This window comes from Balaenoptera physalus, assembly GCF_965194825.1.
Source record: "Balaenoptera physalus genome assembly, chromosome: 13".
Classification (NCBI taxonomy): Eukaryota; Metazoa; Chordata; class Mammalia; order Artiodactyla; family Balaenopteridae; genus Balaenoptera; species Balaenoptera physalus.
In genome coordinates, this window is record NC_138892.1 from 106,815,813 (window position 1) to 106,841,790 (window position 25,978).

Sequence of the window (25,978 nt, forward strand, 5' to 3'; positions counted from 1 at the left end):
CCATGAATCCCTACCTGTGAAACAAAAGCTGGGAATTTCATTGGGATTGCATTGAATTAATGCATTCACTTTGGGGGGGATAATATCTTTATAATATTAAAAGTTCACATTGGTGAACATTATTTTAATCTTCAAAAAAAAAAAAGCCAAAACTATACTTTTGGTTTTTTCAGTTACCAGTAAGATGCACCAGGCACCTCCACTGCCCTCAGGTCTCAGCCCATCTGGTGCCTCAAAAAGTCCCTTGCACTGGACCACCGGGACCAGGGGTCCTGCCCCGTCCCCCGAGGAGGTCACAGGCACACAGGCCGGGCGTGAGAGGATGCGCGTGTCGGAAGAACAGGACGGCAGGGGCTCAGAGCTGCGGGCTGGCACGGGTGCTGGCAGCAGCCGTGGAGAGAGAAGGTGTGGGCCAGATCCCCCAGTGCCTCGGGCAGTGTGTGGCAGAGTTCAGGTTTTAACCTTAAGGCAAGAAGGAGCCACTGGAGAACTGTGACTGAGGAAGTGACAGAACCAGGTTCGTACATTAGAAAAGTCACTCTTGGAAGTTGGGTCAGAGTTACAAGTGATGAGGATTGACTTTGGGCCGTGGTGGTGGGCACGGAGAAGAGGGTGAAGCAGGTTGACGGGCCGGGATGCTCTGGTCCAGCACAGGGTCCAATACGAGAGAGAGGAATCACACAGCACTCCAGGCTTATTGTTTGGTTAACCCGGGGCTGCCTCTTATGGAGGCTGCAGATTATTCGGGTGGGTAGAGTAGGTTTGGGAGGAAGATTCTTGGTTTTCTGAGCACTGGGTCGAGCTGTCCATGGATACATGAGTAGAGATGGCTAATAGTGGAGCCTGTGGGTCCAGCGGCCTGGGGCTGAGTATTGCGGCTTATTGACACTTCAGTTAATACATTTTGTTCAGAACCTCCCAGTGTGCAAGCAGCAGTGCCAGGGGTGCAAAGTAGGGCCTGGCGTGGTCGGGGAGGCGACCCCTGGACCAGGTCAGAGCCTCTCGATGTGGCTTCTTCGCCCCCAGCTGGACCAGGTACCTTTCCAGTCAAGGCATTCATCGCATATTCTGGTAATTACTAATTGTTTCTCTTCCCACAAAGGCTGTAAGCGCTGTGGGTCTGGAACGAAGCTTGGTTCATTGCTGTACCCTCAGCCCCCTGGTACAGAGCCGGCACCGGGTAGACAGTGGATACAGACTCTCATACTTATTAGTTGAATGCCATCCGGCTGCCCAGGACTGGGAGAGCCTTCTAGGGCGAGGGAGAAATGCAAAGAAGACACACGATGCAGTGTCAGAAGTGCTGATACTGGAGCCTCAGACAACGTGGGGACACAGGAACGGGGGGCTTCACAAAGTTCATGTGAGCCCGGCCTTGGAGGGTGAGAAGCGCTCTCCAGTCAGATGGAGGAGAAGAACATTCTAGGCCTGGGGCATAGCATGCACTGGAGTTGAGGAGGATGACGGCTGGTGGGGGGTGAGCCTCGAGGTGTGACTGGGGCCCCGGCGGCTTTCAGGACCTTAGTGAGGAGCTGGGACTTTATTCTTTACCGACAGGAAGCTGGTGGAGGTGTTTAAGCAGGATAGCAGTGTGATCGGTATCCATTTTTAGAAGACATCTCCGGGGATGGAGAGGTTGTGAACCCTTCCCCCTGAAAAATGCATTGTTGGCAAGCACCCAGGCGACTCCCGTGTAAAGGTCACCCAGAGGCCACACCTGGAGAAGCGGCGTGTGACCCGGAGGCGGGGTGCGCGCAGGCTGGTGGCGGAGCGGGGCCAGCGCACGCACCCAGGAGCTGATGAGGGCCACGCGGCCGGCTTGGCCGGGGCGATCTCCAGACCCTTCCTCTGAGGGTTCCAAGCCTGGGGCCTCGGCGATAATAAACCCCACGAAGTTTTGCAGACCTGCCTTGCGCCTGCTTTAACGGTCGGGTGTGGGCAGCAAGCAGGAACCTGCCTTCCCTAGGGGCCTGGCTGGTCGCAGCCCCAGGTGCTCCGCTGAGCACTTCAGTGAGGGTCATCGAGAGGTTGGTAGGAGTTTGTTGGAAAAGTTAGGGGCCTTCTTTTACAAGCCGTCTTTGATGAACTCGATAGTGTGTTTCAAAAGTACTTCTAGGTCAGTCATGATAGACAAATTGCTCCTGAGCTAGATGAGAAAGATCTAAACACACCATCTAAGTACAACACTTAGAGTCAAAGCATACTCTGCTTGTCTTTCATTTGCCCTTAAAAATCTATACAAACAAATGTGAACAGACTCTGGACTCTAAGAATAATATTTCCTATGGACGTATATGGACAGATAAGCAAAACCCTGAGGGAGAAAAAAAACTTCTATTAAAATAAAAATGAAGATCCTCCACGGCTTTATCCTCCTTTGCTCACTGGGGTTCGTTTCTTCCACTTTGAGATAAAAGTAGTTCAGTTTCTCAGGAGATGCTGATTAAAAGCTGAACAAAAAGAAAGTCAGGCTAGACAGACTATCTACCTAGTAGGTACCTACCTACCTACCTACCTGTCTCTGGCCCTGAGTATTCCAGCCATGAGCACAGGTCTTTGTGCAGGACTGGGGTTAAAGGCACTTTAAATAAACACTGACAGGGGCCCTGGGACCACGTCCCCCTCCTTGTTGGTCTCCCAGCTCCCGCTCGCCCCAGAAGCCCACATGTGAAGCTCACACAGGATGCTCTGGGATCCGGTGGACCCTCTCCACCCCCAGCACCGGGGTCCTTGCCCCCGGAGCTGCTGTTGGCTTCTGTGCAGCTGTGTCTGCATCGGAGCTGACGGTCCTGGGAGCCCACGGAGGTGCCTGGCAGCCTCCCGGGAGCCACGGTGAGCGGAGCGTGTGCTGGGTTTTCACGCTCGTGGAGGGAGGGTGAGGGCAGGTGCCGCCCTCAGGGCGGCGTCTTGCGTCCTGGGGCTCACCGAGCCCAGCGTGCAGGCTGGGCTTGAGCCCCCAACCTTCTCCCTCTATGGGATCTTGGGGCAACGGGGTCCCGGCCGCAGGGGAGCCCCTGACACGGGGGCCTGCGCCCTGGGCTCCTGTCTACCCGGAGATGCCCGCAGAGGTATGCCCCCGCTCCGCACAGCCCAGCGGGGTTTCTGTCTACATTTCACTGGCTTCGAAGGGCAGGAGGAACCCTTAAGTCACTCCTTTCCTTCTCACAAACCCTTTCTCTGATAGAACAGAGTGACCGGAGGGTTTGCAGGGACCACTCAAACCATCCTGGACATCAGGGACCTGGGCCGGCCTGGCCTCCCTCGAGGCTCTTTAGCTTGTGCGTCACTGACAAAGTCCAGGCCGGCCTGGCTGACCCGAGCCAGGGGCCTGGGCTGGAGGGAACTTGGCCTTGGATGGCGTGAACCTCAGCTCCGCCTCCTGGGCCGCGGCCCGGCCTCCTGCACCGAGCGCTCTGGGAAGCAGGACCCCCCCCCCACTGTGTTTCCCCCTGAAACACACAGGAGACACTCCTCTGGGCACCGAGAAGGGGGTCTGCAAGGAAGCCCGAGCAGGGCCTCTGCCACGATCACTGCCAAATAAACATTTACCGAGCGAAAGATAGCCTTGAGCCCACACTAATTTGTATTTTTAAAAAGTCATTCATAAACTCGAGCATTTTAACTATTAGTTAGCAATTAATCCCAATAAACCGGCAGGCTCTTGTGATGTGAACCCACCGTCATATGGGTTGGTCAGAAGGAATACTTGTCAGCGTTTTTATAGGCTCTTAAAGCGGTTTTAGCTCCATAACTGATAAAGCCGGGCTCAAGCACTATCAGCCCTGCCGCGTGACTGTCAGCACCACGTAGATAAACTCATCATCATCCCAGGGAGGACCTGGAAGAGGTTCTGAAGCTGGAGACCCAGGGGGAAGTAGCCTCAGTTGCCCGATTACCGTGGACCCTCTGGGGGCCTAACCCGTGCTGACAGATGGTTAATTTCAAGATCTTATACAGATCAAGAATAAGATCATCAGCCCCAAATTGGGGGCATTTGTCACCTCACCACTGTTGTCAACTATGAAAGCTGGAGTTGGGTCCAAAAGGATACGGTCCACTGTCACGGGGCCCCTCAGGGGAGGGAAGTGGCATCAGATGAAGATCAAAAGGCAGCTTTGCCATCCAGATTTTTCTATTCTGGATGATTTTTTTTAATACAGATTTTTGGGTCTTTTTAAAAAATATATTTATTTATTCATTTGGCTGCACTGGGTCTCAGTTGCGGTGTGCGGGATCTTCATTGGGGCATGCGTGATCTAGTTCCCCGACCAGGGATCGAACCTGGGCCCCCTGCATTGGGAGTGTGGAGTCTTAACCACTGGACCACCAGGGAAGTCCACAGATTTTTGAAATAAAGATTTATGTATCACTTTTAAGAACAGCCTTAAATAGGCAGGCATATTGTAGTAATAATAATGTTTAAAAGCTTCGGTGTAGAGATTGCCCGTCAACTACAGGAATGGCAGCCATCACTCTCTGGCCACCACAGTCTGGATGTTTCTGGGAAGCTCCGTGGCTGTTGGGAGGTGCTGGGGATGGGCTTGTAGGGCAGGGCAGGGAAGCCGAGGGCCTCAGAGTCAGGAATGCAGTGGTCCCCGCAGGGCCTGCGGATGCTGAATTGAGATTGTTAGGCATGGAGATGGTGGTTTAGAGAATTGGGTGAGTCAGAATATGAGTGCGCCCGTAACGATGGAAAACGAGTGAACAGGAGAATTTCAGAAATATGAAGCAATTCCGCGGAGACATTTGGGGCAGGAGTGAGATGTCACCTGGTTCATCAAGAGCAGGATAGGAAGAGCTGAAGAAAATACTGTGGAGAAATGAGGCTCCGTTTCTCCTGTAGTTCCGCACCCAGTGTGATCGGGAGAAGCAGTGTTTCATATCTTCTTCGGAATAGAGATGGTCCACTGTCTCCTGTGATGCCCTTGAATGTATCACTTCACCTTTAGGAGAAGAAGTTCATCTTCTCCTAAAGCAGGATGAAGACTATTCATTCCTGGACTGATAACATTTCAACCTCAAGAGATAATTTCCTTCTCTCTTTAGACCTTGAACAAAACTTTCTCGTAGTTAATTTGAAAGCCCATATTTTGTACTTCTTAATTCTAAGTATGTTCATCTTGTATTTTGAATGGAAAATTAAGAGAGTTGGTCTTAAGTTGATTTTTAGAAATCTTTGTGATCTGATGAGAGTCTGAAAGAGGTTTACATTCCAAAGTACGAAAAGTTTCATCTGCCCTGAGAAATCTGAGATGCGTTGCTGTCCCTATTTTATCAGATTATTGTTTCCAAATTACTATTTTACTCTCCCCCAAACTGGTTTTGGTAAGAAGAGTGGCTTTGAAAACAGCTGATAGTCTGTTCAACAGAGTATGTTAAAAGGATGGAGAAGTATAAGAATAATGACGAGTACCAAAATAATGGTGGTAAGCCCAGGACAGAGGTAAGCCAGCATTCTGAGTGGTGACTCAGGAAGTATATTGGGAGAGGAGGCTTTGGGACCCCTCCCCTGTAAGGCAGGCTTATCTCATGAGTTGCCCTTATTTCAGGAGCCAGGCCCCCTCAGGCTGTACTTTAGAGATGGTCCACTGTCTCCTGCGATGCCCTTAAATGTATCACTTCACCGTTCCAGAGAAGCTCATCTTCTTCTACAGCAGGGTGAAGATTACTCATTCCTGGAGAAAGCTGTCACGCTTTGAAAACCAGCAGAAGTGATTCAGCAAACGTTTTTGTCACGATTTGGGGAGAGGACCCCACAGGGTCCACCCTGACTTGCTTTCTTTAGGGGAACTATGTGGTCCTCTCCTCCTGTAACACCCACCAAAGGAATGATGAAGGCCAACAAAAAATACTAGTATGATATCTGCATCGTGTTTCGTGTAAGATATTAAATGTAATAATTGTGTTTCTCTCCATCTGCTTCTTGATTGTTTAGGGTCCTTCTGAGGGAGAACTGCAAAATCAATGAGGCAAAACATGTCAGTAAGTCATAAATACTGATGAAAACAGGCCAGAGGTATTGTTTTGCTTTTGGTAGTTAGTTGCTTTTATTTTAGGGACTTTGAAGAAAGGACCTGAAAATTATCACTCAGCCTGGTATTTATTTTGAAATATACGCTGACCTCTAACTTTCAGAGCCAAACAGCCTAATCCTTGATCATCCCAGAATGAGTTTAGGAATTTGTGACCATGTCCTTTTTACTGGGGATCTGCATACATCACTAACCAGCTGGTGTAGAAGGATGAGAACAGAGGGCCAACCTGAGATGTTCACCTTTTATCAGTTGATCTTTAATGAACGTTCCTGTACGAATGACATCAGAAAAGGTCCTTCCCGATGTACAGGGAAGACACACTCCCTTCTGTAGTGTGCATTTTAAAACGAAGATTCCAAATAGGCTGATAAAAATGGTTGGTGTCTTGTATTTTTATCCATGTTTTGCCTTAGGAGTTTCCTGGATGTTTGCTCAGTGTGAGGGGAAGGGTCAATGTATATAAATACGGAGGAGGGGATCTGGCGACATTGGGAACACGACCTCTTGCCCTGCAAAGCCTGGGAAGCCCCAGTGAATGCTCCCAGCCCCAGCAGCGTATGGACCCTCCCCTCTGCATACAGAGCGGGGTCAGAGGTTAATGAATGAGGGCTCCCGCCACACATGGGAGCCCGCTCCATAGTGGTTTTATAAATAGGGGCTTAAACGGGGTCAGAATAGGGCCTGCACGTTGCTTCCAGACTCTCTCAGTCTTCCTGAAGCGATGGTGTTCAAAGATGCCATCCTTGCACGGGGCAGGGAGAGGTGAGGCCTGGTGCGCGGAGATCTGGGTGGCTTCCCCCAGCCCCAGGCATCTCGAGCAGGACCAAATGGAAAACAAAGCGGGGGAGGGCCTCGTTGCCCCTATTCTTCTCCGTAATCCCTTAAAAAATAATTGCAGACCCAACCTCTGGCCTCCAGCACATTTTCCACTTGATTAGAGGCCTTTGTGAGGTGGGAAAGGGACCCGCAGGCCTGTACATTGTGCGAGGCCTGAAATGTCCAGCTGGGATTTTTTTTCCATCAAAAGAGGATTTTAGTAAAACCGTTATCAGGGGCTTAGGGGAGCGGAGCTGCTGAGCTGCGCGGCGGGTGGATTAGCACCAGCCGGCCTGTCTGGGCTCTGGGAAGGCGGGAAGGTGTCGGCGGCCACTTGCCCACAGGGCCTCGGCGGCCCCGCGAGTTCACGGCAGGTGCAGAGGCAGGAGCGGCCGAGGGCGCGGGGACCTCCGGGCACGAGGTGCTCGTGGGGCTTCCCCTCCGGGCGTCAGGCCGGGCCAGGGGCTTGGGGCCTGCGCGGAGGGGCCTGTCTGCTCCAGGTCGTGCCCACCGCGTGCCTGGCGCCCACCGCAGGCCAGCCTGCACCCCCGTCGTGGTCTCCATTGACTCGGGGACCGGGTGGCCCGGCCGGAACACTCCAGAGGGCCAGTGATGGCCGCGTGGCCCCTGTACTTTTGTGGGGAGGACGGAGCGGACAGAGGAAGGTGAGGGGTGAGTGCACGTGCGGTGCTGGCCTGGCTTTGCTCACTGTGCCGGGGCCTCTGGGGCTGGGGCTGGGGCTGGGCACGCTACCTAAAGCACAAGCTGCCTCCTTGGGGTGACTCGAGGGCTGGCCAGGACAGAGCGCAGAGGCCCGACTCCTGGGGATCGAGGGATAGAGTCCAGGCCAGGGGAGCCTCACGACACGGGAGGTGTCACACGACAGCCCTGGGACGCTGTCCTTCTGGGTGGTTTTCTCTGCAGGATGGGGAGAGTGGGTAGCACAGAACCTCTGTCCTGACGGTGACGGCTCTGGGAGTGGGACCCGTCGCCTTACCGGGGGGCCCGACACCCTACTGCCAGCTCCTCAGGCCAGCCCGGGGACCTAGTAGTCGGGATTATTGTCTCGTGTCCGATTCACACATCCAGAGGAAGAAGGACCATCCTCCTGAAGACACGAGCAGCCCAGGAACGCTGCTCCCGGAGATGGTGGCCCCAAGCACCCCTCCCAGCTCCTGCTGGGGACCAGGCTGGGCCTGCTGGCCGTTGGCCTCCCCTGCACTCGCCTCACCTGGTCTCCGTTTATTGCCCTGGTCCCCTCCGCTTGACGTGAGCGATCCGTGTCCTCCTTTCTCTCCTCTGCCACCTGTTTTCTTTATCCGGGTTGTTTCCCTGAATCTGTATTCGTTCCGTGTGTCACTGACAACAGTGTATTTCAGCCTGGGAGTCCACGAAGCTGCCGGGAGGTTTTCTGGTTTCCAACTTCCTTCTTGGTTGCTGGCAGGAGCGGCGATCTGCTTCGTGCCTGGGCCTCGAGTTCCAGAAGCTTCTCCTTTCTCTTCTCCCATTTTCTAACCAAAAATGACCTTTGTGTCACCGTGCTGGTGGCCGAGCCTCATTGGGATGGCACGGCGTGGCAGGAGCAGCCATGGGACACAGCCACCTCCACTTTCCACACTTTTATTCCACATCTGCACCAACTGCCCTTCAGATCCTTGCTTTCATTCCCCGAGGCCACACAATCGGGCGCCAAGAGGGCCGGAGACCCCAGCCTGCCCCTCGTTGTGGCATTTTACGGAATCTGGCCAAGTTGGCTCAGTTCTTTCTCCTTGTCTTAATTTCTGCTTCCTGTTCCTAATGTCTGTTTTCCACGGGAGGAATTTAGGTATGTGAGCAACCTCACTGCTTTATCAGGGCTCTTAATCATTCTCACTTTCATGGGCTCCTTTAGAAGATACTCATTTTGGTAATAAAAAACTAAAAATTGATACTCCTAAAAATTTTTTAATATTTTTGTTTGTGTGTGTGTGTGTAATAAAAAAAAGCCAGCACTTTTTCTCCTCCTGTTAAAATGGATGTTTCCATGTATGAGTGTAAACTTTTTCCCAAGTTGGTCTCCCAAACTCCCCGAATATGGCAGTCTAACAGGATCTGTATGAGATGGTCTTAAAGAAAAGTTAGGAGTTGATGTTTGATTCCCACCAGCTACATCAGGGAACCGTCCCGAGGGCACATCTGATACCTGTTCCCAAACCGAGTGCCCAGCACCGGGGTCCCTGACTCCACCAATACTTAAAAATTCCATTTCATCTTCTTGGCGACCTGAGATTGTCTCGCCAGCTCTCACTCACACCGGGAAGGTCTTTGTGGGGAGGCGACCGGGGGCACCTGCCGGAGGGCATCCAGCTCACAGGCAATGCTGCCACCTGCTGACGGGTCTCGGGGCTAGCAGGCGCCGTGGATAAAGACAGTCCGTCTTTCCACGTGGAAAACAAATACGTGGAGTTTTGCATGAACCGTACTTTACTTTTCTGCCCCACAGCGGATCCTAAAATCGTCTTACTGCACTTGGGGTAAAGGAAAGCATGAGGCCAGACGCCCGGCTCTGACACTGGTGTGGCCACGACGCAGGGGATGCAGCCCCGCGGGGAGGGTGAATGGGTGGGAGAAGGTGGGAGAGGGTTTGCGGGGGATGGGCAGGTCGAGGAACAACGCAGCAAGAGGCAAGATTGACTTTCCACCCCTGCCTTTCACGAGGTGCCCTGCGACCTGTCTCCTAACTTAGAGAGACGCAGCTTAGCTTCCGACGCCAGCAGGGGAGAGGCTGTCACTGCGAAACTCCGTGCCCTGCTCTACTGGAGTGAATTTCCGCGGGTCCTCCTGTGATTCCGTTGAGCACTAGACCCTGGCGTGTGGGGAAAGACAGGCCAGCTGTCTTGCTATGGTCACTGTCCTGTCGCCCTTTGACTCCGAGCACAATGGCCAGGCGTCTGGACGTCAGGGAGGCTGGGAAGGCCAGTCGTCTATCCAGTCCAGGCTCAGAAAACCCGAAGCGCTTCTCTGCCCGCTATGTCAGGAAGCTGCGCTGGGAGGTCCACAACGTTCAGGCCACAGAACCCGGCCGTCCCGTAGATCCCCGAAAGACGCTAAATTTTGTGCGTTCGAAATGAACTAGAAGAGCTCATAGTTGTCACTTTAATGCTGTATTTTCATATTGTTTGCTCAAGGCACACCTACTGGCCTTTTTTCTTTTTCTTTTTGGTAGTTCATAGCAGTGGGCTTTGAAGCTGGGAAGCTAAGGTTTAAAGCACTGAGGTAAAAATGGAAGGCCCTGGTTAGTGTGTCTTCCATCTAAGAAGGCTAAGAATTTGAGAGGTTTAACTGTTCCAGTTCCTCCCTTATTTCACCCATCTGTCCAGTTTTGGCCTCGGTGATTTTACTGAAGATTCTAAGGAATATGAGGACGAGTTTTGGGGGGTTCCTCTCTATTTAGAGACCACTTCTCAAAAAGCAAAATGGAAGCCGGTAGCTATTCCTACACAAACGTACACAAGCGTGTGCATAAAAATGCCAGTTTGGGGTCAACCTTTGCTAAGGAGAAACACTCTTACAAACAAACATTTGTAGTAAATATTTGCATCATCTTTTTAGATGAGGAAAACAATGCTTTCCAAACCATGTGGAGTAATTCCACACTATTTATAAGAAATGAATCTGGACCGGCCTCTTTCCCCGCTGTGTCTGTGCCGTTCCTGTCGCTCAGGCCCTGGTCTGGCAGGGGGTCACCGCTGGTGCCATGAGCGGGCCTGAGCCTCTGGAGGGCGGGTTACATCCCCCGGAGAGCAGGGAACAGAAGCGGTGCTGATGTGAACACACTAGACTAGACCCTTTTACTCTTTCGGGACGGGAGGGATTTGTAGGTAAAACATCTGTAAAGTCAGGACGTTTTATCCTTGAGTGATGAGAAAACACCTCGTGCTCCCACAGCTCAGTTCTCCTTTGTGACAGGCGGCCCCGGGCGTGTGGAGTTGTGACTTCTCAGCATGCAGGCGTTTGCGTCGTCTGTCACTGTCCGTGACGGAGCAGTGCTGGAGAGCTGGCCCAGGTGCTTGAGGACGACAGGGGACCGACTGGACCCTCACTCGTGCTCGGGCCACCCGGTACCCTAAGCCCGTTTACCAGCTCCTCGCACTAGCTTTCCGGCTCCTTGAAAAAGGAGTTTGCATAAGTAACATACACGTCTGAGTTTGCATAAGTGATGCTTATTAACTAATAATAATAACTTTCAGCATTCGGGGTGTTTACTCCAGATGAAAATAATATGCTCTAGCTCAGCTCTCTTCAGAAGCAGGGGGTCGGGTGTTGCTTGACAGCAGCTCAGGGAAGGACCCCCGGCTCCCTCCTGCTGGGGACTGGCCTCCCCGGTGATGGGTAAAGTCTGCAGCGGTCACCCGGGCACAGTCTTTCACCCTCGCCAAGCCTCTTACCCCATTTATAAAATTAAATGTCCGGAATCCACCAGCTTTGGGGAAACACAAATCCGGAGACAGGGAAGCCAAACACGGTCGAGACTCCATGTGTCCGCGGGCCGCAGCCACACCCCGCCCGTGTGACCGGGACGCCGTCCACTCTCACAGATGAAAGCGCACGCACAGGACAGGGGGCATTCGTCCTTTCCACGAAGTGCAAGAGTGATGAGACAATAAAAAACTTAAGTCTTCTTTGAAGAAAATATGTGCACTTTCCTGGGTTAACAAACAGGAGATGGAGGAATTCCACTTGGATTGTTTTGTTTGGGGGGGATGTCAGCGTACCCCGTCTCGTGCCATTACTCCTGCTCTCGTGCCGACTTCCTCTTGCCCTAAACGGGAGGAGCGGCTTTGTCCATGGTACCCAGCGCTCCAGGTGGTACAGGCAGCTCCACCAGGCCGCGTCAGAGCCACCCCTGCAAAAGAGGAAAAGGCTGAAACTGATCAGTTGTGGACATTTAAAGGTACAGATGTCTGGAAATACCCCTTTTCTGTCTGAGACCTGAGTGTTCGCTCTCTTCCCAGCTGTGCACTCACCTTGGAGACGTTCTAAATTCTTAATAGTTGGCACTGATCCAAATATGAGGTCTCCTCTGTCTGCCAACATTCACTTTTCGAAAAACTTAACTGGCTCCGTACCGTTTGAGCAAGCACCTTGACAAGACGAGACGGAGGTGTGGCCTGGGCACTGGCTCGGGATTCGATGCAGCTTTCCGATTTCTAATCCTGCGCTTTGCCCAGGACCCACATGATTTCACCAAAAGCCTCGCCCCTGACTCCTCAAGGGTCACGGTGGCACACAAGTTAGGTCTTGCCCTCTATTAAAGGGACAGAATTAACTTTTAAAAGGGGGTGACGTCTGATGCAGGGGGGGAAGGGCAGCAGAGGGGGCGACCACGGGTTGACTCACGGGCCCCCTGGCCGCAGCAGAGCCCTGGGAGCAGAGGAATGGTTGTCAGAAGCTGCATGAGGTCTTGGTTTTGTTTTACAAATCTGATCTCTTAATAAGAGGGTCTTATCCTTTGGAAACACGGTGGTCCCTGGGGGCCACTCCCCTCTCCCCTTTGAAAACTTGAGTTCAGATTCTCTAAGTCGGAAGGGAAGGGTTTTACTTATATTGCAAGATCAGCATCTGTCTAATAACCACTGCGGGAAAGCACCTGGATTTGGGGGATAAGCCATGCTTCAATTTACATATCGTACGTCTCCGTTTAAGGGAAGGCTCTTACCTTTAAGAAGAAACTGCCATAAAAGGAACATTGGCTTTTTCAGATCTTTGCTGTTGACTTGGATCATGAAAGAATATGATCAGTTTGAATTTTCTTAACTGTTTAAGGATGTACCGTAAGTTAGGCAAGCATACTTGTCACTGCTGCCAGAGGTGGGATAAATCAAGTGGACCCTCCCCGCCTTAGGATGGAGGAATTGGGCAGGAAGGCATCTATGGCAGGGAGAATTATTCGGCGACACCCAGCGCTCTTAGCTAGAGGCCTGTCGTGGTCCTGAGGGGGCTGCAGACACTGAACCCCGCCGTTCACTTACACATCATCTTTTCAGCAGATGTTTCATGGCTTTTGCCCCATGAGTCTTAGACAAGTACGTGGAACCCTTTCCTGACTGCCACCAACACAGTTCCTACTGAGGTTTATTGCTTCTAGATGATAAAGTTTACACTAAGTTCCTATTTTGTTTTTTCAGTTCTGAAGTTTTGGCAAATACCTGAGCCAGGTTTTTTCTGTTACTCTAAAAATTGCCCTGAAGTGCCTCTTAACTTGTGCACCACCCACATATTACATATCCACTCATGTTCTTAGTGCTTCTATTCTTTAAAAGCATTTCCTTCCATCCCTGTAGGTATGGTGAGGCCAAATCCACTTTTACTCCCTTCCAAGTGATGCCCTTGGCCTGAGCTTGTCCATCCTGGGTTCAGACAGCCATCACTCGCTTCTGGGAGGTCGCCTTCCTGGAAACCAAGGTGCGATCAGTAGCTGATCCTTCTCCTGGAGTGGAAGGGGGCTGGACTTAGTGGCTGGCTGACTTTAGGCGAGCAGTATTCTTATCTGGAAAAGAGGGTACCTTTCAGCAGGTTGCTTTGAGGACTAGGAGAAATTTTCAAGTACCAGGCAGAGCACACCATTGGTTCTCAACCCTGATTCCTTTCTTTCTGTCAAACAAGGTTGAGGGATAAGCAGTCACCTCTGACTGATGCAAGGAGGTTTATTCATCTTTCCCGAGACACTCCAGATACATTCTAAACTAGGCCCAGTTCAGGATGAGGACACCAGGCCCGTGATCTTAACTTCCAAACAGTAATTTACCAGCCTTGAGTCAAGCGTATATTTAACCTTTAAAGTAAAAACCAAGACAAAGCAGAGAAACAGAAAACCTTCCAGTAATAGTTGGTAGGATTACTTTTCGTATTAAATGAAGGAGGTGAGCACAGAGCCTAAGACTTAGGAGCTGCCCAGATTCTTACTGACCGAATCTGCACAGCCACACGGTCTCTTGGAAGAAGAAAAATAGCCTAAGAACTCACAGCTTGTGGAAGCTTCACGCGCTGTAGAGGCAAATGCTAAATCAGAAAGCTGACCCTGATTCAGAGTCCCTTCTTACTGGGGTTCACACATTTCTTTTTTTCTTCCAGGCAGTAAGCACTGTAACGTAAGAGGGAAGAAAGAGATCCACACCTTCCCCAAAGAAAAGGAAGATGGATCTAGTGTCAGGCTCCATTAGACCCACTTGTGATGGCTCTCCAAGAAGGAACAATGCAGCTTTTGTGACAGGCCCGTACAGCAAGCTTGGAAACTTTACAAAACAGTCTTACCCAAGAGAAACCTGGTTCTAGCTCTCTTCCTGGAAAGAGGTGTTGATCCAGGAAAGTTTTGTGCTATTCTTATAGGCTCTTCCTGGGATCAGTATTTTTTAAAAAAAAAAAACCTCAGAAACAAGTCAGACAGACCTCTGCGAAACAGGAATATGAAAAACCCCACTGCTGGAGCATTTATACACTTCCGTTTCCACAGCCCAACCACAGGGTGTCAGATGATTTAGTTATTGTCTACCAAAGGGAGCTCTTTGCTGGAATTGTTGGTATTCAGCCCCAATTCAGTCTAAGAACCCTCACCAGGGTTCGAGTGGCCGCCTTCTTAAAATGCAAATGTGCAAGAACTCCAGGCCGGCCTCCCCGCCCCCAGGAAAGTGCTCCAACCCGGCGGCGCTGGCGGGGCTGGCGGGGAATGCTAAGGAGGGGCCCACGCCCCCGCCCTGCCGCACAGCTCACACTGAGCCCCAGTCCGCATGACTGAGCGCCCTTAACTTTCCCAACAATGGCCCTGGCGCCCTCCCCGCCCCCTCGCAGCCTCCCCACACCCCCTCAGGGTCAAGAAACCCATCTTTCTTCCCACTTCCACATCTCAGGAGGCATTTCTTGAACATCGCCCCTAGATCTCATGTCCATGTGGAGAAAAACTGGCCACCCTGGTGAAACTGTGACTCTACAAATCTGGTTTAAGAAGAAGTTTCATTTTGTTCAGTTTCTTTAAATTTCCATGTTGTTGACAGTTCAGAACCAGAAATTATATAAATCTCCATTCCAATCACATTTCTAGCAACAAAACATGTAGATGTCAGTGGTGAACCTTATACAGGATAAATTTTTCACCATGAGCTCACACCACACAGGCTGCACGGAACTCTGCATCTTATACTTTTACTTCAGAGACGCAAAACAGCACCTCCTACTGTGGCCTGGACCCGAACACACACTGCCTTAAAAATAATGCACAGATACAAGACTTTTGTTTTTGGTTTTTTTTTTTTTCAAAAACATACTTCATATTTCCTCTTTTATTATATAAATATCAGTTTAACCTTTTACTGTAAGAATATAAACGTTTTAAGAGGATCTTTGTTATTATTTATACAAATTCACAAACAGTACAATTAACTGATAAAGGTCTCTGGGTTTCTTTAACTCCATGGTCTCGCATGTTGCTGTGGAGGATTCTAAAAAAAAATAAACAAACCAAAAAAAAAAAATCCAACAAAAATGTACATCCTACACAAAAGTGATTTTTTTTTTAAAGCCACAAGTCCCAACCCCCATCAAAATAAAGGCATCTACTCCTCCATTTAGAAACAGAATTTTTAAAAACCCACAAACTCCCGTTTTATTACCAGAACAGAGATAAGACATGAATTTCAGTCTCCTCCCCTTCACATTACAGCCCCGGGGGCTCTGGAAGCCAACTCGGCTCCCCTGCTCCCAACAGGAACCCTCACTGTGTGACCTTTTCGTGGGGAAACTTGCAAGAGGGTGAGGGCAGGGCAGAATCTGCATATATAATCATCATTTTCAAGACACAATCTGCATCTCAAACAAACAGACAAAAAAAACAAAAAACAAAAGTCCAACTCTCATGTCTCCCACACATTTGTGCTATAAATTAAGTCAAGATTTAGGATCACGGCTGGGCCCTCAAGTCCCTATGGACAAGGAGAAAAAGGAAAGCAGAGCCAGAATGTGAAGTGGGATACACGGGGTGGATGGGGTTTGGGAAGAAGCCAAAACAAAAAAGATGTACAAACCCGATGGGCATCTTTCCAGTCCAGGCACAAAAATGTTTCAGTCTCAAAATATCTCTCTTGTAGAATTCCAGGGCTTCAGAGAAAAAAGTAAACTAAAACGAGGTAGCCAGACATACACACACACACAAACACACACACACACATATATATATATGTATATATATATACACACACACATATATATATATAATTTATATATATATAATATATAGACTATACTCAGCAGAAAAAAAAAAAAAAGAGACCATGATGTCAACTTTCTTCAAAAAATAAAAAAAGAAAGAATACAAATGAAATGAGCGTGAGTAGCAGAGTACTGTCAAAGGACTGATGAGGAGAGACTGCGATTAGTTACGAAGTGGAAGAAGGGTGAAAAGGCCGTTGTAGTTGGGTTTGCTTTTATACGTTTCGAAATAAAAACCAGATCACAGTATTCAAATGAAAGCTTAAGTGAAGGCAGACATTTTCCCCAACTCCCCAGGGCTGAAAGGACTGGTCACTCCCCACCCCCCGTTTCCAAATGCAGCGCGGCGGGGATACAGTAGCTCAATCCGTCCTCCAAACCCCTGCTGGGAGGAGTGGCTGGTGGGTGGCGAGTCCATCTCCGCATCCTCGGGGAAAAGGAGAGGGTGTGGGTGTGGGTGGCGGAGGGACCCCGGACGCAACGACGGGGGGGAAGGGAGGACGAGCCTGGGGCTCCGCGTCATGGCCCCCACCGCGTCCGCGGCAATGCTGTGGGTCTACGTGTGCGTGTCGAGTGAGCGCGGGGGCCGCGGTGGTGGCAGGAGGACGAACAGGGCGGGGCCGGGGGAGTTGGTGCTGCCGCCCTCACCTGACCTTCTCACTGTCCGTCATCTGCCAGAGGCCCAGGTTGAGTACCTTGAGGCAGGGCAGCTGCGTGATGCGCTCCAGGCCGCGCTTGGTGATGCGGGTGCAGCCGTACAGGTCGATGCCGGTGAGCTGGCTCAGGTGCTCGGCGATCAGCTCCAGGCCCTTGTCCGTGATGCGCACACACTGCCCGATGTTGAGTGTGCGCAGCCCGTGCATCTGCCGCACCATGCGGTTGATGCCGTCGTCGCTGATGTGGCAGGAGCAGAGGGAAAGGGACTTGAGGCCGTCCAGCCCCTGCGCTATGTAAGCCAGGCTCTGGTCCCCCACCTTGTCACAGAAGGACACATCCAGCCCCGAGAGGCGCAGGCTGCCCATGGCCAGATGCATGATGCCCGTGTCACTGATGTTGTCGCAGGAGCGCAGGTTAAGGCTGCGCAGGCTGCCCATGTGCGACAGGTGCAGGAGGCCTGCGTCCGAGATGCCTCCGCAGAAGCTGAGGTTGAGGAGCCTCAGGCCCGTCAGCCCGCGGGAGATGTGCTTCAGAGACAGATCCGTGAGCTTCTGGCAGTCCTGCAGCGTGAGCTGCTCCAAGCCCAGGCAGCCCTCGGCCGCGCTGCGCGTCATGCCGGCCAGGTGCCCGATGCCCACGTCCGAGAGGTGGCGGCAGCTGCGGAGATTAAGGCTCTTGAGGCGCTGCAGGCCCCAGGCGATGAGCAGGAGGCCGGTGTTGGTGATGTTGCTGCAGCCGCCCAGCTCCAGCACCTCCAGGCCCTTGAGGTACTGGGCTATGCGGCCCAGGCTGCTGTCGGTGATCTGCTTGCAGAGGCTCAGGTTGAGGGCGCGCAGCGAGCCGATCTCCTGCACGAACGCGTGGCCCAGTCCGTTGTCGGTGAGGTTGTAGCAGCCGCTGAGGTTGAGGCTCTCGATGTTGGCCATGCCCTGGATCACGTAGCTGAGGCTGCGGCGCAGGCTCAGGATCTGCACCCGGCGGATGCCCCGGGCCTGCAGGCTGGGGAACAGCGACGGGTTGGCCCGGCGCAGGTGCAGCTTGGCCTCCACCCCCCGCCACACCGACTTGTGGTAGGCGGCGTCCCGCCAGGCGGTGCACACCTGCGCCGCGCGCCCCTTGTCGCGCACGTCCAGGTAGCCGAAGATCATGGCCAGCAGCTCGGGGAACAGGCACGAGATGTGCGTCTCCATCTTCCTCCCCGCGGCGCCCGGGAGGAGGCGCGGGCCCCGCTCCCGCCCGAGCGACGAGGCGGCTGGCCGGCCGCGCCGCGGGCCCAACGGACGCGCCTCCCGCCTTCCGGCTCGGCGCCGCTCCTCCTCCCGTCCGCGCGTCCTTCCTGCCGCCCTGCCCGCCCTCCCCGCCCGGCGCGCTCGGCGCTCACATCCCGGGCGGGCGCCCCCGCAGCCCGGCCCTTGCTGGGCTCAGCCCTGCCGCGCCCGGCCCGCGCCGCCCCGCGCGCCCCGCCGCCGCCGCCGCCGCGCCCCCGGCCGCATCCTCCGGCGCCGCGCGGGCCGGGCTGCGCGCTCGGGCTGGGCGCCGGGAGGCTGCGGCCGCCTTTGTCCTCGCCCGCTTTTCAAAGCTGCCAGCGGGCCGCCCGCACTCGGCCGCCCCGGCGGGGGGACCTCGGGCCGGCGCGCGCTCGGCCCCCGCGTCCGCGCGCGGGGCAGCGCCGGCCGGCACGGAGCGCGCGCGCGGAGCCGACCCGGGGCGAGCGGCGGCCGCGCCGGGGGCGTCCGGGCCGGACCCGCTGCTCTCCGCGCCTCCGCGCCCCCGCCCCCTGCGCTCCCCCGCGCGCGCGCGATGGTACGAGCCTGCGCGCCGGAACTGCCGGCGTTGTCCTGGAAACCGAGCGCCGGCCCGCCGCGGGTTAACCCTGTGCGCGCCGTCGGGGCGCCGGCCGGGCCCGCCAACGCCGCCGCCGCTTCCGCCGCCTCCACCGCCCGCAAGGAGCCGCCGGCCACGCCCGGCCCGCGTCTAGGCTCCGCGCCGCCGGGTTCGAGGCCTCCCCGCGCGCTCCCGGCCCAGCCTCCCGCCCGCTCCCTTTATCCTCCCGCAAGACCCTCCTCCCCGGACCGCTGCTCGGTGACCGCCCCGCTCTCCTCCCCGCCTCCGTCCCCGGGGCCCCGCCGCGCGTCTGTTCGGCCACCTCCTGGGTCCTCCCCAGTGGGCGGCTTCCCACGGTTCTTTTCTCTCCAGTCTTGTGCCCTAAACTGGGGAGAAACTCAGGACTACCCGCGCGTCCCTTAGCCGAGCATGGCGTCCCCCAGTGCGCACTCTGGATCTAGCCATTACCACTTCCTTCTAGTATGTTCCGGGTGTTTCCAGACACCGCCGCCAGTGCGCTCCCTCGGCTCCTTCTGCATCTCAACTTCCTCCGCTTCCGCACTCGGCCGGCAGCCCTGGGCTGCGCCGCGTCGCCTCCGCCTGCCTCGCGCCCGGAGGGAGCAGCCTCCCCTCAACCCTTACCGCCACCGCTTTCTTTCTTGTCAGCCTCTTAGACGATGAAGGGCCCAGTTGTGCCGACAGTCAGTGTGTTCGTATGTGCCGATACAATTTTATCTTTTGACAAAACAGAGTGACGATTGGGCTTGGTTTAAGGTGCTCCAGCAAATGTCTGTTCCTTTACAAACTGTGTTCTCTGGAACCATGGAATGCTCCAGTCTAGACCGTGGCTCCTGGGTCTTAAATGCCCACTCAGAGGATAGGGCTTCAAAAGTTTCATTTTAACTACCTTCACACCAAGAATTTTGGAACCAGAAAAATGACCCTCTGTGTTTTTAAGGAATTTGTGAATCCACACAACAAGATGCAAGACAGTCTGGTTCAGCTATCAAAAACAGAGAATGGTTTCATTGATTCTTTGAGAACCTGAACAAGGTTTTGACTGGGTTCCGTATTCAGTATATGAGGTTCCCTTTTGGCCACTTACTTCTCTTTTGCCCGGGAGACCAGTAGCGGGCCAAGTACATACAGATAAGTAATAGGCATAATACCTTTGTAGACTGCCACCCACCTCCCCTGTTCCTAAATCAGGAAATGCAGAAGCAAAATCCTTCACCCACGATGCACGTGGTGCAAGGCCCAGAGATTTTTATAACCCTCCTGGAATCATGTAGGGTTGTGTTGGTCATCTAGAGGATTCCAAACGTGCTGTGCAGTGAGAGTCTCAATTCTGGGCTGCACCTGGGTTGGCACTCTTCTCCTGGGCTGTATCTAGGCATACACTGGTCTCCGTCACTGCTGCCCAAACTTTTACCTTACACGCTACGTGAAGTGACTTTTTCTGTTGTTCTGTGGATGTAGATGTGTTTGTGTTGATATCAAGGTCTTAATCCACAACACCTTAATCCTCCTTATCACAAAACAAAGTGCTAGACCACCAGTGGGGGGTGGGGGGGCTGACCTGAAGAGAGGAGCTTAGCCGTGTCCCTCCTCCAGACCCGCTGCTGCTCTCAAGTCTGAAAAGTAGTTCAGAGGTGCCTGGAAGCACTTTCTCGAGAAGTGGACCACCTGCTCCTAGCTCTCGCGAAGTTTTTTCTTGAGTTTAACTCTAGAATGGTATTAATTCAGGACCTTTTATGTAAGGCGTTCAAACATATATGACAAGGATTTTCAGCAATATGATTGTGTTCACGTTCAATAAACAGGAGAATAAACATCAAGAAGTATCTTAGAAAATGCACATTAGTGGGGAAACAGAGTGGCATCAGGTGAACCCTCTGCTGAGTCTGGGGCACGGAGGAAGTGTCTCCCCTTTCCGAGGCTCAGTGTCCTTGTGTTTCACTAGGGCAGATTGACTGGATAATCTCCAGGGATCTTCTCAACAGTTACCCTCTGGGAAACCATGAGCCTCTCTGAGTCCTGTCTCAGCCCGACATTTCGCATTGTTCCTAATGCAACCCGGAGAGTAGGGATAGTTTCATGTGCACTGGCTTCTTGGGGGTTTCAGTTTAGGCTGTGATTTAGGACACAAAAATAGGTGGAGGGAATTATGGACCAGAGACTGGTGGTCTGGAGAAGATGTATATCAATGTAGAGGGTCCCGTGGACAGCTACTCATATTTTGAGTCCAGGTTGAGACTTCTGTATATGATTCAACAGCTTGCAACCAAGGTGAAGTTTTTTTCTGAATGAGCTCTGAAATTCTGTTTCGAAGCAGAGGTGATAGCCCTGTGTACAGAGTCTCTAAAACTTTACCAAGAATTTTAAAGACACTGGTTTTTCAGATAGGGTGTGTTTTTCATCTGGGTAGGACCTGGGAAAATTGTGAGGCCCAACCCAAAGGTCAGGCTTACTTAAGGATGTAAGCTTCCTGGGGCTTCCCTGGTGGCGCAGTGGTTGGGACTCCACGCTCCCCATGCCGTGGGCCTGGGTTCAATCCCTGGTCAGGGAACTAGATCCCACATGCATGTCGCAACTAAGAGCTCTCATGCCACAACTAGGGAGCCCGCATGTCTCAACTAAGGGGTCCACGAGCCACAACTAAGACCTGGCACGACCAAATAAATAAATATTAAAAAAAAAAAAAAAAGATGTATGCTTCCTCACACAGAGAGGCAGGAAAGATCAGAAGAGATCCGTAGCTTTTAAACTCCTCATTCAAGAATATATGTGTCCAGGGCTTCCCTGGTGGCGCAGTGGTTAAGAAACCGCCTGCCAATGCAGGGGACACGGGTTCGAGCCCTGGTCCAGGAATATCCCACCTGCCGCAGAGCAACTAAGCCCGTGTGCCGCAACTGCTGAGCCTGTGCTCTAGAGCCCGCGAGCCACAACTACTGAGCCCGCGTGCCACAACTAGTGAAGCCTGCATGCCTAGAGCCTGTGCTACGCAACAAGAGAAGCCACCGCAATGAGAAACCCGCACACCGCAACGAAGAGTAGCCCCCGCTCACCACAACTAGCGAAAGCCCGTGCGCAGCAACGAAGACCCAACGCAGCCAAAAATAAAAATAAATAAAATAAAATAAATTTATTAAAAAAAAAAAAAGAATGTAGGTGTCCAGAAACAGTGACCCAGAGTCTAGCTGGTGGGCGTTGGCTCAAAGGAGTTAAAACATGTTGTGTGTGTTTTATGTTAACTCTAATGTATCCATGGCACAATGGATGCCTCGCAGGTAGGCACTCTGTAAATGTGGTTGAACTGAAGTGAATGAGAATGATAACAATTATATAATCTCTCTACGAAAGACTTCATACATGTCAAAACTTTTCTGGACCACCAATAACAATGGATATCTGAGGTTTATAAGATCGTGCCTTTCCAACTACTTCCCCACTTCAAGGCAATGTTCTCTCTATTCCTAAGTAATTCTAAGCAGGAGAGTATCCTGGGGCACCTCTTGATTAGAGAAAAGGTAAGACATAGGACTTGATTCACTGACTGCAAAGAGAAGATTTAACTAGAAACAACAACAGAACAACCTCACTGAATAATGCGCAAAGGACTTGAACAGACCGTTCTCCAAAGAAGACGTACAGGTGGCCAACAAGCAGGTGAAAAGATGCTCAACGTCATTAAGCATTAGGGAAATGCTAATCAAAACCACAATAAGATATTATCTCATACCCGTTAGGATGGCTGCAATGAATAAAACAGAAAACAAGTGTTGGTGAGGAGGTAGAGATATTGGTGTGCTGTTGGTGGGAATGTGAAATGGTACGGCTGCTGTGGGAAACAGTATGGAGGCTCCTCAAAAACTTAAAAATAGAACTACCTTACGATCCAGCAATTCCACTTCTGGGCATATACCAAAAATAAATAAAAGCAGAGTCTAGACGCACCATTTGTACACCCAAGTTCATAGCGTTATCTGCAACAGCCGAAAGGTAGGAGCAACCCAAGTGTCCCTCACAGATCATGGATAAACACAAGACGGTCTATCCATACGATGGAATATTATTCAGCCTTAAAAAAGGAAGGAAATCCTGTCACACACCACAGCATGGAGGGGGCTTGAAGACATCATGCTGAGTGAAGTAAGCCAGTCACAAAAAGACAAATACTGTATTATTTCGCTTATAAGAGGTATGTAGAATAGTCAAAATCACAGAAACAGAAAGTAGAAGGGTGGCTGCCAGAGGCTGAGGGAGGGGAGCTGTTTCGGGGCACAGAGTTTCAGTTTTGCAAGATGAACGAGTTCTGGAAATTTGTTGCACAATGTGAATGTACTTAAGACTATTGAATTGTACACCTTAAAATGGTTAAGATGGTAAGTTTTACGTTATATATATTTTACCACAATTAAAAATGAAAAGATTTGAACAGAACCAACATTGTGAAATGAAGATGTAAATAAATAGGAAAAATAGGTGAAAATTGTCCTCACATCAACAAATTCCTAGAACACCCCGAAATATTTGTTTACTCTCTCCCAAATTATTAGTTCATTGTATCCTGTAAACAAGGGCTTTATCCACCCCAATAAAAATAAGGGCTTGAGGTCTGGGTAGCTGGAGCCCTCTCCTGAGGATGATGGGGCCCTTTCATGTACAAACTGGAAAAACTCATGCGAAAGAGACGGGGTGCTATTAATAATCGCCCCCGGATGAATGGACACGCCCTCCTTTTACACTGGAAATGCGGCTGCATTTGAAATTTGTTGTTTGCAACTTTTGAGTGTTAACTGTACCATATATTTTCTTTTTTTTTTAAATTAATTTATTTTATTATTTTATTTTTAAAAATTTATTTATTTATTTATTTTGGCTGCGTTGGGGCTTCGTTGCTGTGCGCGGGCTTTCTCTAGTTGCAGCAAGCGGGGGCTACTCATCGTTGCGGTGCGGTGGCTTCTCTTGTTGCGGAGCACCGGCTCTAGGTGCGCGGGCTTCACTAGTTGTGGCTCGCAGGCTCTAGAGCGCAGCCTCAGTAGTTGTGGTGCACAGGCTTAGTTGCTCCACAGCATGTGGGATCTTCCCAGACCAGGGCTTGAATATGTGTCCCCTGCACTGGCAGGCAGATTCTTAACCACTGCGCCACCAGGGAAGCCTAACATATATCTTCATATTTTCAGGCGCCCGACGAAAGGATTAGAAATACTTTGATCGAATAACCCCAAGTATCAGTTATTAGTTGTTAATATTAACAAACACCTTAGGTACTTGTTACCAAGCAGGTAGCTATGACAACCCTAAAATAAAACAAGCCATCTTGTAAATGTAGCCATTTCCAAGCACTGAACACTTGGGAAGGTGGGTTTTCAATCATGTGATGGTTCAGGAAATGTTCCTAGAGCTCGTGTGCACGGCTCTGTGCCCTGGAGTAGACAAAGATGCAGAGGGTATGTCTGCTTCTTAGGACTCAGGACCCGGCAACGCGCTACGAAATAGTTTCCGTATTATCAGTGGGGTAAGTGCCAATGGAGTGATGGTTATAAATAAAATGTTCTCAGTTTAGAGGACCACTACAGAGAAGCCTCGAATTTGAATAGTGTTGATGAGAGGCAAGTCATTACATAGGGTGGAAATTTATTTAGAGAACAGGCTGGCTGTACTTTACTAGTTTAGGAAAAAATAACGCCATAATAGCAAACATACATTGTCATACATTGTTCTGATTCTTCAGTATTGAAGAATATTGAAAATTTCCTTTTCAGGGAATTCCCTGGCGGCCCAGTGGTTAGGACTCGGCACTTTCACTGCTGAGCGCCCGGGTTCAGTCCCTGGTTGGGTAACCAAGATCCCACAAGCCGTGCGACATGACCCCCCAAAAAGAATCACCTTTTCAAAGAATTCTTAGCTTTTTCTCTTTATTCTCTTTCAAGAATAAGAAACTTTATTTTAACTGTTGTCTATCCGGAACTGGAATTTGGCTTCTGAAGTCAGAAATTCTTAGTTCATGGTCTGGACTTTGCTACTGTTTTTAGAACAGAGACTGACTTGGGAAAAAATTATTTTAAATCAGCTGTCTTTCTCCTCATTTTGCCCGACAATAGAGCTTGGTGCCTCACACCCTGGGGGGGGGGCGGTGAGAGGGGACCACTGAGACATTGACTGACCCCTGGGATGGCCCAGGTCCTAGGGGGGCTCCCCTAGGTGCCCGTGACTCGAGGCCCCTTGACACAGGGCTGTTCCCCAGGCAGTGTCCTGAGGAGTTAAGTGTCCCCCAGACTTGCAGCCCAAGTTGTGCACTGGAGTCCCGGCTCTCCCATTGTGGCTGCGTGCCCTCCGGCAGCGTGGCTTCAGTGCTTTGAGCCTCAATTTCCTCATCTGTAAAATGAAAAGTCACTCCTTGTCACAGAACTGTGGTGAGAACTCACTGAGAAAAACCACGCAGGGGAAAGGGAGGGCCCTCATGGGGAACCTGGCCCTTAGGAGGGAGCTAATAAACACTGTTCTGTTTTTTTCTTTTATAAATGAACCATCCAAAAAAGCCCCACATGGATGTGCCCCCAAATTGTACAGATACATCCTCACTGACAGTTAAACATTTTAAAAATGCTATTTCCTGTTTTTAAGAAATGTGCAGGTTAAAGGAGCGGAAACGGCAAACTCGCAAGAGCGTGGTGAGACGGTCCCTCATGTGGGGGGAGCCCCCTGTCTCTGTGCCCCTCCTCTCCTCCCTGAGCCGGGAAAAGTCGTGCTCCATTCAGAAAACCAAGGGACAGTCCCAGACTCTGCCAGACACACATCCATCCTTTTTCGTCCGACCTAGGTTTTCATCACCAACTCTCATGTTTTCTTGGCCTTCTCCGACTTGCATGTGTATCAGAGTGACTTCGAAGGTCTCTGAGTCAGAGGTCTGGGTGGGGGGGGGTGGTGCTGAGAATTTGCACGTCCAGCGGGTTTCCCAGGTGCTGCCAGAACCTCCCACCCCCCGGTTTTCCTTCTCCTGATTTAAAACTTTGTGAAATTATACTTCTTGAAGTCTCTCCTTTTTTAGTAAAATACAAATGATATTTAAAATAATTATGTCCCCCCCCCGTACCATCTTTTGCCTTTGAGTCTCTGGTGTGAAGTCCGAAGTTTTCCCCGTGATGTACTGATAGAACGTGGGTTTTTAGTCAGACAGATTCTGGGTCAAAACCTTGACTTTATCACGTATCAGCTCTGTGACTTTGGACGAGCTATTTCATCACTTGGAGACTTGGTTTTCTCGTCTGTAAAATAGGACTAGTGATTTTCTTATCTTGGGAGCTTTGTGAGGATTGAGTGGGATAGTGCACGGAACCTCCTAGTACGGCGCCTGGCCATCGTGAAAATAGCTAGTATTTTTTTTTTTTTTTTTTGGCTGC

At 51.4% G+C, this 25,978-nt stretch overlaps 2 protein-coding genes and 1 long non-coding RNA gene across 3 annotated transcripts in view; 1 reads left to right on the forward strand and 2 right to left on the reverse strand.

Annotated features, from left to right (window-relative positions):
* Positions 1-25,978, forward strand: part of WNT5B (Wnt family member 5B) — an 89,157-nt gene that overhangs the window by 27,856 nt on the left and 35,323 nt on the right. The gene's annotated exons all lie outside the window — the stretch shown is intronic.
* LOC309641748 lies at positions 10,472-13,954 on the reverse strand. The gene is made up of 2 exons (XR_014252749.1): positions 11,858-13,954; positions 10,472-11,736 (listed from the first exon to the last, which is right to left on the reverse strand). It is a non-coding gene; the product is annotated as an uncharacterized lncRNA (long non-coding RNA).
* Positions 14,827-18,072, reverse strand: FBXL14 (F-box and leucine rich repeat protein 14). Its single transcript, XM_082422178.1, is given in 3 exon segments — positions 14,827-15,291; positions 15,294-15,325; positions 16,740-18,072. Coding segments are annotated over 3 exon segments (1,260 nt in total). The 5' UTR covers positions 17,939-18,072; the 3' UTR covers positions 14,827-15,262.